The sequence below is a fragment of the Mobula birostris genome, chromosome 5 (genome assembly GCF_030028105.1).
Source record: "Mobula birostris isolate sMobBir1 chromosome 5, sMobBir1.hap1, whole genome shotgun sequence".
NCBI lineage: Eukaryota > Metazoa > Chordata > Chondrichthyes > Myliobatiformes > Myliobatidae > Mobula > Mobula birostris.
In genome coordinates, this window is record NC_092374.1 from 156,780,722 (window position 1) to 156,792,915 (window position 12,194).

The 12,194-nt window shown below is 40.8% G+C and overlaps 1 protein-coding gene across 1 annotated transcript in view; it reads left to right on the plus strand.

Moving 5' to 3' along the window:
• The first annotated feature begins 858 nt into the window (after nucleotides 1-858).
• Nucleotides 859-12,194, plus strand: part of mycbp2 (MYC binding protein 2) — a 225,403-nt gene continuing 214,067 nt past the window's right edge. Inside the window, exon 1 of the mRNA XM_072258771.1 lies at nucleotides 859-1,512. Within this exon, the coding sequence (XP_072114872.1) occupies nucleotides 1,220-1,512 (293 nt within the window). The 5' untranslated portion in view covers nucleotides 859-1,219. The remainder of the gene's footprint in view (nucleotides 1,513-12,194) is intronic.

The following is a 12,194-nucleotide window of genomic DNA, read 5'->3' on the forward strand; positions in this document are numbered from 1 at the left end:
TTATTTAAAAATAACGACCATTGTCTTTATTACTCATGTTATGGTTTGTGGGGCCTTGCAGCTAATTGCCACATTTCCTTTATCACTGGTGTTTGCACATTATGAACAAAAGTTATTTCAGAGCTTTTGAAAGGAACTATGTGAATGTGGCTTCCTATATCTCTTTGAATTTAATTTAAAGTTTTCTTATTTGTTTTTAAAGCTCTTAATGGTCTGGGACCAGTCACATGATGGGTACATTACAGAATGGTTTTCGTTTTATAACCTTGCTTGAGCTGTCAGATCTTCTTCCTTCGATCTCTTAAATTTAAACAATCTCCTTCAAAAGATAATTGTCAGGTTTGCCTTTTATAACTAGACTCCTGAACTGTGGAATTCAATACCTAAAACTAAAAGGCATGCAGAATCATTTCACTTTGCTTTTAACTAACATCTTTATATTTTTATTTCTGTGTTTATTTTTTATTTTATTTTCATGTAAATACTTTTATCCCATTGTAAAGCACTTTGAACTACATCATCTGGATGAAAATTCCTCCATAAATAAAGTTTTTATTAGTATTATGAATGCAAATGATACCGTTCATAACAACTACCTCCCTTCTATTTTTCCAATTTGATGAAGGGCCTCGACCTGAAAAGTCGTCTACTCATTTTCCTCCATAGATGCTGCCTGACTCACTAAGTTCCTCCAGCGCTTTGTGTGTAGCTATATAAATGCAAATGCTTATTTGATTGCACCCACAGTGCAGCACGCTGGACGTGCCTCGCAATGCAGCAGTCCATGGTGCCACCCAGTGGGCTGGGAGGACCATGCCGGACCTCCGAGACCTGTCAACCTATCCCGGCATGCGGCGTTCCCACCGTCGGGACGGCAATTTCAAGATGGCAGTGTGGTCGGATTTGAGCCTGAGCAGGGGGCGACACCGCGGTGAAACCGGCAGCTGAACCGGCGGCCCCCTGCCCGACTCCGAGTTGAAAAGGAGGTCGAGGAGGATGCGGAGAGAGCTCTTGGCGAATTGAGATCTAGACTTTACAGAGAAAGACAGACAGAGAGGAAAACCCGCTGCCCCCCCTTCCCGGGTGTGGAGCTGCGGCCGCCGGCCTCCTGTCACCGTTCACCCCGCCGCTTCCCCTCCCCTCGGCTGGGTAGTGGAGCAACTCAACGCCCCTTCCCTGCCTCCCCACCCCAACCCCCCATCCCCCTCCCCCCCAGAGGATGATGTGTTCGGCTCCATCTCTTCCTGCACCCGGGGCCGGCGGTCTCTTCTCTTGCACCTCGCACACGGAGCCGGACTCCTCTCCTGCCGCTTGCCTTTACACGGACTCGCTGCTCTTACCGCCACCCGGCTCGGCGGCGGATGCCCGGGCTGTTGCGACTGCTGCTGGAGGCGGCAGAGGAGGTGGAGGGGGGATGGAGGACGGGGCCGGGCGTCAGCTGCTTTCAGGGAAGCTACTCGGGAACAAGTACCAACAGCTCTTCGCCGCCGCCCTGGATCTCCAACATAGCAGGTAAAACAACCAGGCGAAAATTGTCAGTCTGACTGTGCACATGTCACAAACATTGATACAAAGGGTGAAGGCACGCAGTGAATAAGCCAAAACAGAATAAAAGCAGGATGTCTTATTTCTCTTAACAGATGCTGCTTGAGCTGCTGGGCACGTCCAGCATTTTCTATTTTTATTCAGTCGACCACTAGCTACAGATTGTTTTATTTTTAATGAATGCGAGGCATGCAAGCACACTTGGACCTTTCAAACATAGGCGATTATAATAAAGCAGGCTGTACACCTGTATTAAAGCGGTTGAATATAGTTTGCAAATACAGTTACGGCTTACATTAGATGCGCTGTGCGAGATATATTGGATTAGATGTTTAGCGTGTAACGTCCGAATTAATCGCTGTCAAGCTTTATAACCTCAAAGCGATATACACCCTGTATTCAAGGTTGACCTGTTTCTTCTAATCTAGCAACCTGCTTGCTGGGTCGAGTAAATACTATGCTTCGATGTAGGTTTGCCTGACAAAACGTAGGGAATGCCTGCATCGTTTTATAGCAAGAGCCTGTTTATATTCCCCATCGAGATGAGTCACCGTCTGACAGGGGAAGATGGGTCAGTTTGGGCCACTCTGAATCTGAGTGCCCCAGGCTGTTAAGTGACAGTTTTGGGTTTCTGAACACGGCTTGTTTTTTGCAGAGAAAGAGGCGAGTTGAAGGGTGGGTTGATGGCAAGTTTCCCCAATAAGGTTACGTGCCCATGTTGGGGGTGGGGTAGGTGATGAAGAGCGTTTGTACGCGAAGGTTTCTTTTTGTCCTTTTGCTGTGTTTTTGATTTCGGACCGCACAGATGCTGGCGATGACGTTACTGTTCGGCGAAGGACACGGGATCTTTCGGTAGTTGCAGACCGAAAAGAGTCATAAAAAAGTGCCATTCAGACCTCGTTTGTTTTGGGGTAAATGACACCCAATCGCATTCGTTTTTCAAAGAATAATGAATAAACATTGACAAAGAAAAATGCTAAATTTTGATTACTTTGGAACCAGAACCAAATGTTATTTTTAGTTAGCATTTGGAAATTTTCTCATATCGGACTCTGGCTTCACTTTTATAGATAATGGATCATATAAAGATTTCTTAATGTTGTGAAATGGTGTTCCCTTAATCACGTGCGTCGCTGGAAACGAAACCTATGCTGCAGAAAAATGAAAGACAGATTCTTTTCCAATTTTGATTGAATTAATGATGTGTTGAAAATGTCATTAATATCATACAGCCTTATTTTATAAAATGGTGTAGCTGTAAAATATCATTTCTATTTGCAACATGAGGCAGTACGTATCGTGCGTGAATTACCTAATCCATTTGAAGGCTGTAGGGTGGAGCGTTACTTTTCTCTTGTGATTCGATGGCAAATCAGCAGTAAACGCAGTTAGACAAGGAAGAGCCTGACTATTGTGAGAGTATTATTTTACTGAGCAATAAAAAATGGGTGTAAACACGACAGTACCAAAACAATCTTGTGGAATTATACGCAATGATGGTTATATTTTGGGAGGGGGACAGAATTGCAGGTTTTTTTTTGGAAAGATGCAGCTGACGCAGAATTACAACCATCTTCTTGCAAGGCGTTATACTTATTGTGAGGATCCTCAGTTCATGTTAACACCATCTTCAGTATTAGAACATGTTCATCAAGTATTAAATGGTGCAAATTAAAAACGCAGCATTCAGTGAAAAATAACCTACAGAAATGTGTAACACTGTAAGAATGTGCTGAATAATTATTGAACGTTATTTAGGATACAGTACTTCAGAGTTTCAGCTGCTGAGTGTTGAGACTTCCTACATAGTGCTATAATTTTGTTACCACATCACTGTTCTTTCCTTTATATTTGATACACCTGAAGATAGGTAAACCAAAGATCTTTGAATAATGGGAGTTAATCTGATGAATGGAATATGCAGTGTTATCTTGAGATATAATTTTTTTCTTCATGAGACATTCCCAGGGTTGAAATGTCTAATACCAGAGGGCATGCATTGAAGATGAGAGGGGGTAGATTCAAAGGGGATGTGAGGGGTAAGTTTTTTTACTTTAGAGTCATGGATGCCTGGAATACGCTGGCTGGTGTGGTGGTAGAGGCAAATACATTTTAGGCTTTTAATAGACATTTCGATAGGCACATGGTTGTGAGGAAGATGGAGGGATTAGTGTTTGTAACACACAAATGATGAAGGAACTCTGCAGGCCTGGCAGGATCTATGGAAAGGAGTGCAGTCAACATTTTGGGCCGAGACCCTTCAGCAGGTCTCAGCCCGAAACGTCAACAGTTCTTTTCCGCAGATGGTGCCTGGCCCGCAGAGTTTCTCCAGCATTTTGTGTGTGTTGCTTGGATTTTCAGCATCTGCAGATTTTCTCCTCTTTGGGATGAGTGGGTGTTTTTGATTTGCTTTTTAGCTTGTTCACAACATTGTGGGCTGGATGACCTGTCCCTGCGCTGTGCTGTTTATGTTCTATGAAACTTGTTAGAGTGAGTTTTTGGGTAGATGATTCATTTACACTTAAATGACTCTGACCACCAGTCTTCTGTTTGACAAAGTACTGTGGATTGAGTTCACTACAATGTATTTCCTGAAAGTTGTGAATATCAGGATACCAGCCAGACGCTGCGGATGGAAGTGTGAAGTTTACAGGTAGTTTTGAAGACAGTATTATCTATACTTTATAATATTAATTGTCCTCTATGTTAACACATAAAATACCAAATAAATGTATTGTGGATTTGACTTGCACTCCTAAAGGCTGTGAGTTCCAACCGAGACATGTTGGCGTCGGAAGGAAAGGATGAAGTCAGAAGGTGTGATGTTTTGTATGTAGCTTCAAAAGGAAGCATTCTCTATGCATTGTCTATAACTTTTTAAATAGTGATTTCCCTTTGTGTATAGCATATAAATATCGAGCCCACATTGGGCTAGCAGACCTTTCTACTGAAAGCGTCTCCGTCGGTATGATGCCTGCTGTACCTTGTTGTGTCTAATAAAGAAGCTGCTTTGTATCTACCAGTAACTCTGTCTCTCCGATGATTTCATCCACGCTACAACAAAACTAACATCAGTACCACTTTATTATTTACAGGTTGTGTTATAATTGAATTTGGCATTCTTGTTGCTTTCAAAGTAGTTAATTCGACTGTCTCCTTCACATAATATTTACATTGTGTTTTTAAATTGAAACAGGTTCAAACTATTGTTACGAATTGTTGTTTTAGGCTGGCAAAATAAAATAACAAATCAGCGGTCATACAAAGCCTGCAATTTTTTTTGTACAGTACTCTGGTCTTTACATAGATCAGAACTTATCAAAGTAAGTCTTGTACTAACATTGTACAATGACACACTTTAAGATGTGCAGGTAGAATACAGTACATTGCAATACTTTTGAGATGACGCCATTTACTTTGTGGTGCTATGTAAGTGGACTGTAATATATACAAACAGCCATCTGTTTTGTTCTTGTAAGATCTGTTACAATTGATGGATTAAGTTTCCAAAAACTACTGATTTGAATTTATCTAACTTTGAAGTCAGCAAAATTAAGATTCTGTAATCTCCAATTAGATATTTGATTTTCAAATTATCCTATAAACATATAACTAATCATAATGGAGTGATAAGAATGCCTTTGCAGTTGGGTTTATTATGCACATTAACCCTGAGGCTTTGGAAGTATCTGATTTTCTTTGTTTACACATTAAAGCTACTTCATAGTACAGAATCTTGAGCCTAGAAAGCTTAAAACCCTACAGTGATTTGGTGTTTATTTTGCTGCTGTTGGATCTCAAATATAATTAAACAGAGTCCAGTTAGTGGGGACTCCATATTTGAACTGAATGGGTTAATGATTAACAATAACACAACATGCTTTTTGTTTGCGAATTCATTTTATTGCTAATGCAGAAGTTATTACAATATGTAGAGTAACTTGTATATATTGAATTACAGTAACTGCTAGCCCAGTGAAATTTACTTCAACACATGGCACAAGAAATATATAACATGACAAATGATTGGTTTTGTAAACATGTAAATCCAGTTTTCTTTACCCATTATTGCTGACTTTAAATTGTAGTCTTGAGTGGCAAGTGATATTTACATACATGAGGTGCTGATGATTTAATTTCATTCAGACTTTTTCAATCTATTGTAAAAGCTTTACCTTGAAAGCCACCTTAGTATTCTCATTTTATAATATAGGTAAATGTCATATTTGGAAAAATGTTAACCTGCCATTTATATTCTTAAAATTGATGTGTTACATTATTTTAAGTTTCTATAGTTTGTAAACAACTTCAAATTTCACAAACTTGAATTCAGCATCATAACCTAAGTATTTCATATGCAAGTCAGAAAATGGTTCATTTTTTTAGAAATCAAATTTTAGCAATTAAATGAACTGAAATTGATGAACTATCAATGTTTATGGGGAGAAAAGTGGAAAATAATTATTTTAAAGTGCAGTTTTTTAAAGTTACTGCTGTAAATGAACCATGTTTGCAGTTATTTTTGGAAAAAATCGAATTTGGGGTTTCATACACAAAAAAAAATTAACTTTTTGCTTTGCAACTTTGTTTTTGAACTGTTGGCTCTTGGGTCACTAACTATGAGGCATGAATGAAAATGCTACCTTATTTTTATCTTGCAATTTGCACGATCTAATTAAATGAACTTTGGGTATTATTACAACCAACATATTCTGCTTGTGTAACTCTGTAACTATGGTATAAATATTGAATTTACTTCCTGTGTTCTCCCCCCCCCCCCTTTCTGATCCATCCTTAATCCTTTCAGTTTTGTTCACTTTCCCATACCCTGTTCCCTTGGTTCTACCCACTTACTACTCATGCCCTTGACGCACAGCATCCCATCTCCTTTAAATGGTTCCCATTATCATCTTCCTTAGTTTTAAATTCAAAGACTTGCAGCTTTCTGTGCCTCCACTCATCACCCTTTATCCTCAATCTCCAACTGCACGCTCCCCACCCCCAACTTGGGTCCATCAGCCCCTCACCTTTTTTTTCCTACCAGCCACCTGCCCCTGCCTCCCAGTCCTACACCTTGCCTCCTCTGGTTTCCATTTTTTCCTTTATTCTTTAGCCATTCTTGGTGCACATATTCGCCCTCTCTTGCTTTTCTTCTTAATTCTGGCTACCTTCCCTTTCCCCTTTGTGTCCTGATACAGGGTCTCTACCTGAAAACATGCACCTCTCATCTTATATTAATCTGTCAATCTTCAGGCCATGCCAGTTGTGCTGATATCATTGTACCTGTATGTGTTGGATCATAGCTATGTGAGCTGTGTGTGACTGTATGTACTGTGGTTTGCACCATGGCCTCAGAAGAACGATGTTTTGTTTAGCTATGTATATCTGTATGGCTGAATGACAGAAAAAATGAATTTGAAATGTTGACAGTTACTTTCCACAGATGCTATTCAATCTACTGAGTTTTTCAGTAGTTTGTTTCTTGGTCTGGATATTATGCTTCGATGTACAAATCATTTTTGTATTTAACCTTGACTTTTAATATTTGAGAGAAGGATAGGTTATGTATTTCTGATAATTTTCATACTTGTGATTGATTTCTCTTGTTTACCCTGGTAGCAAATTATAAGAACAGCTGAAATTGTACTTTTTTGCAGTAAATTTGGCTATTAAAAATCTATACCAATTACCTTCAGAAATTCTTAGTCCAAGAATAGTTGGGGAAACAAAGTGTAACCACAAATGGATAATATTGTTGGAGTAAGAAAAGGAAATATTTCATTATGTTGAAATTACAATATGATTCATTGGATTCGCTAAATTATCTAGTGCACGCTGTTGTAAGTCCTGACTGTATTCTAATGCAGTGGTATTTTCAGTTAGAAGTCATGGCACATTAAAAACTGATGTATTATCAATTTAGAGGCTTTGCAATTTTAAAATTCTTAAGAACTGCTTTTGTTGTTACATTGTAAATGAAATTGAGGTTTGTTTTATGTGGAATAAATTGAAATGCAGATTTTGAACCAATAGCGTGTTTTCAGTTCGACTGCATATAATATTTCCAAGACATTTGACATAACTGTTAAATAGATTTTTTGTTGTCTGTTTTATTAGTGATTGTATTGAAGTAGAAGAATTGTGTATAACTACCTACAATTCATTGCATTTCTGGTGGAAATGCACTGCTTCAATTGGGTGAAATCTCTATAGTTCAATTTTTCTCCACTCTTTAAATGTCACCGTATACTACCCTGCGATTCATTCTCAGCAAGTAAATGTAACAGGATAAATGAAAGATCAACCAGAATGCAAATATAAATAAGTGGTGACAACTAATGAGAACATGAGATAATAAGATAGTGAGATCATTGGTTGTGGGAACATTTCAATGCTGGGGCAAGTGAGTGTAGTTATCCCCCTTTATTCAAAAGCCTGATGGTTGAGGGGTAGTAACTGTTCTTGAACCTGGTGATGCTAGTCCTGAGACTCTTGTACATTCTACCTGATGGCAGCAGCAAAAAGAGGGCAAGATCTGGGTGGTGGGGATCTCTGATGATGGATGCTGCTTTCCTATGACAGTTTCCTGTAGATGTACGCAATGGTTGGGAAGGCTTTACCCATGGTGTACTGGGCCGAATCACTACCTTTTATAGGATTTTCCATTCAAAGGCATTGATATTTCCATACCATGCTGACATGCAGCCTGTCAATACACTCTCCACTGTATACCTAAAGAAGTTTGTCAAAATATTAGATGTCATGCTGAATCTTCACAGACTTCTAATGAAGTAGAGGCACTTTCTTAGGGCTGTCAGTGGAGATTTTAAGCTTGTATCCTTTTTGTGGGTATTAGCATATGCTCATTTTAGATCGGCAATAGATTGCAAAAACCTGACTCTCCAGATATGCCCATTGTCACTGCCTGCTCCTGCCCCACTGAACTCGTGTTCTCATACTTTCCCTCCATTCTATCCCCTTTGGTTCAATCTCTTCCCACCTGCATCTGTGACACTTCTCATGCTCTCGATCTCCTCGCTAACTTTCAATTCCCTGGCCCTTATCGCCTCATTTTCACCATGGATGTCCAGTCCCTGTACACTTCTATCCCACAGCAAGAAGGCCTTAAAACTCTTCGCTTCTATCGCAACGAAAGAACCAACCAGTTTCCCCTCCACTGCCACCCTCTTCTGTCTGGCAGAACTGGTACTCACCTTCAACAGTTTTTCCATCTGCTCCTCCCACTTTTGCCAGACTTGAGGGGTAGTCATGGGCCCCAGCTATGCCTGCCTTTTCGTTAGCTATGTTGAACAGTCCATGTTCCAGGCCTTCCCTGCTAATGCTCCCCAACTCTTCCTCCACTATGTTGATGACTGCATTAGTGCTGTTGGCTGTACTCATGGGTGTTCATGTATGGCTGAATGACAATTAAACTTGAACTATAAACCCATGCTGCTGAGCTCGTCAATTTCATCAACTTTGCAACCAACTTCCACTCTGCTCTTAAGTTCACTTGGTCCATTTTGGACACCTCCCTTTTCTCGATCTTTCTGTCTATATCCCTGGAGACAAACTGACAACTGACATCTTTTGTAAGCCATATCTGTTCCCAGGGTGCTCCTTTCTTTTCCAGGACTTCGGAGATGTTCCCCTGCAAAGAGCAGGGTTTCCGTTCCTCCACCGTTGATGCTGCCCTCACCTGCATCTCCTCCATTTCCCGAATGTCTGCACTCACCCATTCTTTCTGCTGCCTTAAAAAACGATAGAATTCCTCTTGACTTGACCTACCACCCTATGAGCCTCTTGCATCCAACACATCATTCTCTGCAACTTCTGCCATCTCCAAAGGGATTCTACCACCAAACACATCTTTACCTAACACCCTCTCCGGCTTTCTGCACAGATTGCACACTCCATGATTCTCTTGTCCATTAATCTCCCTCCCCACTAATCTCCCTCTTGGCATAATCCTGCAAGTGGCCAAAATCCTACAGCTGCCCATTCACCTCCTCCCTTGCCTCGATTCAGGGCCCAAACAGTCCTTTCAGCTGAGGCAACACTTCACCTGCAAATTTGCTGGGATCATCTATTGTGTCTGTTGCTCTCGATGCGGCCTCGATGTGGTGAGACCCATCGTACATTGAGGATCACTTCGTCGAGCACCTACACTCCATCCACCAGAAGTGGAACTTGCTGCTGGCCAAACATTTTAATTGCCATTCCAGTTCCGACATGCCAGTCCTCTGCCTCCTCTTGTGCCACAATGAGGCCACCCTCAGGGTAAAGAAGCAACACCTGGTATTCCGTTTGCGTAGGCTCCAGCATGATGGCATGAATATCGATTTCTCCTTCTGGCAATTTTTTTCCTACCCTTCCCCTCTTCTATTCCACACTCAGGCCACTTACCTTTTCTCACCTGCCTGTCACCTCCCCTTGATTTCCCCTTTCCTTTCTCCTGTGGTCCACTCTCCTCTCCTATCAGATTCCTTCCTCTCCAGCCCTTTACTATTCCTACCCACCTGGCTTCACCTATCACGTTCTGGCTGTCCTCCTTCCCCTCCCCCCATCTTTCCTCTGCCTTTCCAGTTCTGAAGAAGGGTTGCGGCCCAAAACATCAACTGTTTGTTCATTTCCATAGATGCTGCTTCACCTGCTGAGTTCCTGTGACCTGTGTCTGTTGCATTAGGTTGGACAAGTGATGTCACTAAAACTTAAAATATGTTTTTTTTTAAAGAACTAGGCTAATCCTCAGTTGTAAAACACAGTAGCCTCATAAACATGGACTATTTTTGCATATGAGTAAATTGCATTGGGAATATGCAAAATTCAGACTAATTTTACATTGTAATGAATGCTACTTTGTGTGGCTGTCTGTAATGCTAAAACTGAATAGATTCTTTTAGTCTTGTTCAACATGAATGTTTTACATTATTTGTCTAATATGATTCTGATCTTAAGTATAGTACTTTCATGCTGTAAATCCCTGCACTGTTATATCACTGGACAATAAAGCTCATCATTAGGGTGTAACTGAGTTTTTGTACTTTTTTTAATGAATTGAACTAAGTAAGCTTATTTTTTTCAAAAGTACTTTATATATTTACAGTTTGGAGATAATTTCCCACAGAGTACTGTATATACAAAATTCAAATGTAACATGGCCATCCTTGTTCAAGATGTACTCCAGCTCCTTCTGTGCTCACTGGTCCTGGAAGGCGTCCAGGGAACCATTGCAGGCCACATACTTCCTCTCCAGGGACATGGGGATAGTTGTAATCTGTGAAGAGGGGCAAATAGTTGGCTTGTGTGGAGCCCCCACCCTTTATTTTGCTCTGTTTTCATGTGTCTATTTTGAAATCGGCAGTGATAGAATAGTGGTTTAATTTTTGTGGTAGACCTGGATTCCCCTTATGACATGATCCCAGAAAGAAAAGATAAACTTAATTATTTATTAAAAAGCCATATTTTTGTTGGCCTTTTAATAGTTCCCTACTTAGGAGACAGTGATGTGGCATATCTTAGAATATGCCATCGGTGTTCTCTATTTCCTTTCAATCAACCTGAATTACTTACGTTATTTAAGTCAGTTGAGAAAGTACAAGTCAGGTTAAGCGTAGAACAAACTTGTCTACTTCAAAGTTTCTGCTTAAAATTTTGAGAATGCCCATAAATTCCTTTAATATTCATTTGTTCAGGATGTGCTATGTCATATAATGTGGGTGATCATGGTCATTCCATGACCATGATTGCTCATGGGAAATATTTCTACAGAAGTGGTTTGCTATTACCGCCTTCTGGGCAGTGTCTTTACAAGACGAGTGACCACAGCCATTATCAGTGCTCTTCACGGATTGCCTGCCTGGCGTTAGTGGTTGTATAATTAGGACTTGTGATATATACCAACTGCTCCCATGGCTTAGACCATAAGACATAGGAGCAGAAATTAGGCCATATGGCCCTCCAGTCTTCTCCGCCATTCAATCATGGCAAATCCTTTTTTTTTCCCTCCTGAACCCCATTTACCAGCCTTCTCCCCATAACCTTTGAATCTCTGCCTTAAATACACCCAACAACCTGACCTCCACAGCTGCATGTGGCAACAAATTCCACAAATTTACCACCCTCTGGTTAGAGAAATTACTCCACATCTCTGTTTTGAATGGATGCCCCTCTATCCTGAGGCTGTGCCCTCTTGTCCTAGACTCTCCCACCATGGGATACATTCTTTCCACATCTACTCTGTCTAGGCCTTTCAACATTCGAAAAGTTTCAGTGAGATCCCCTCTTGTCCTTCTGAATTCCAGTGAGTACAGACCCAGAGCATCAAATGTTCCTTGTATGACAACCCTTTCATTCCTGGAATCATCCTTGTGAGCCTTCTCTGGACCCTCTTCGATGCCAGCAATTCCTTTCTAAGATGAGGGGCCCAAAACTGTTCTCAGTACTCAGGGTGAGGCCTCACCAGTGCCTTATAAAGCCTCAGCATCACATCCTTGCTCTTGTCTTCGAGACCTCTTGAAATGAATGCTAACATTGCATTTGGCTTCCTCATCACGGACTCAACCTGCAAGTTAACCTTTAGGGTGTTCTGCACGAGGACTCCCTTTTCATCTCAGACTTTTGGATTTTCTCTCTGTTTAGAAAATAGT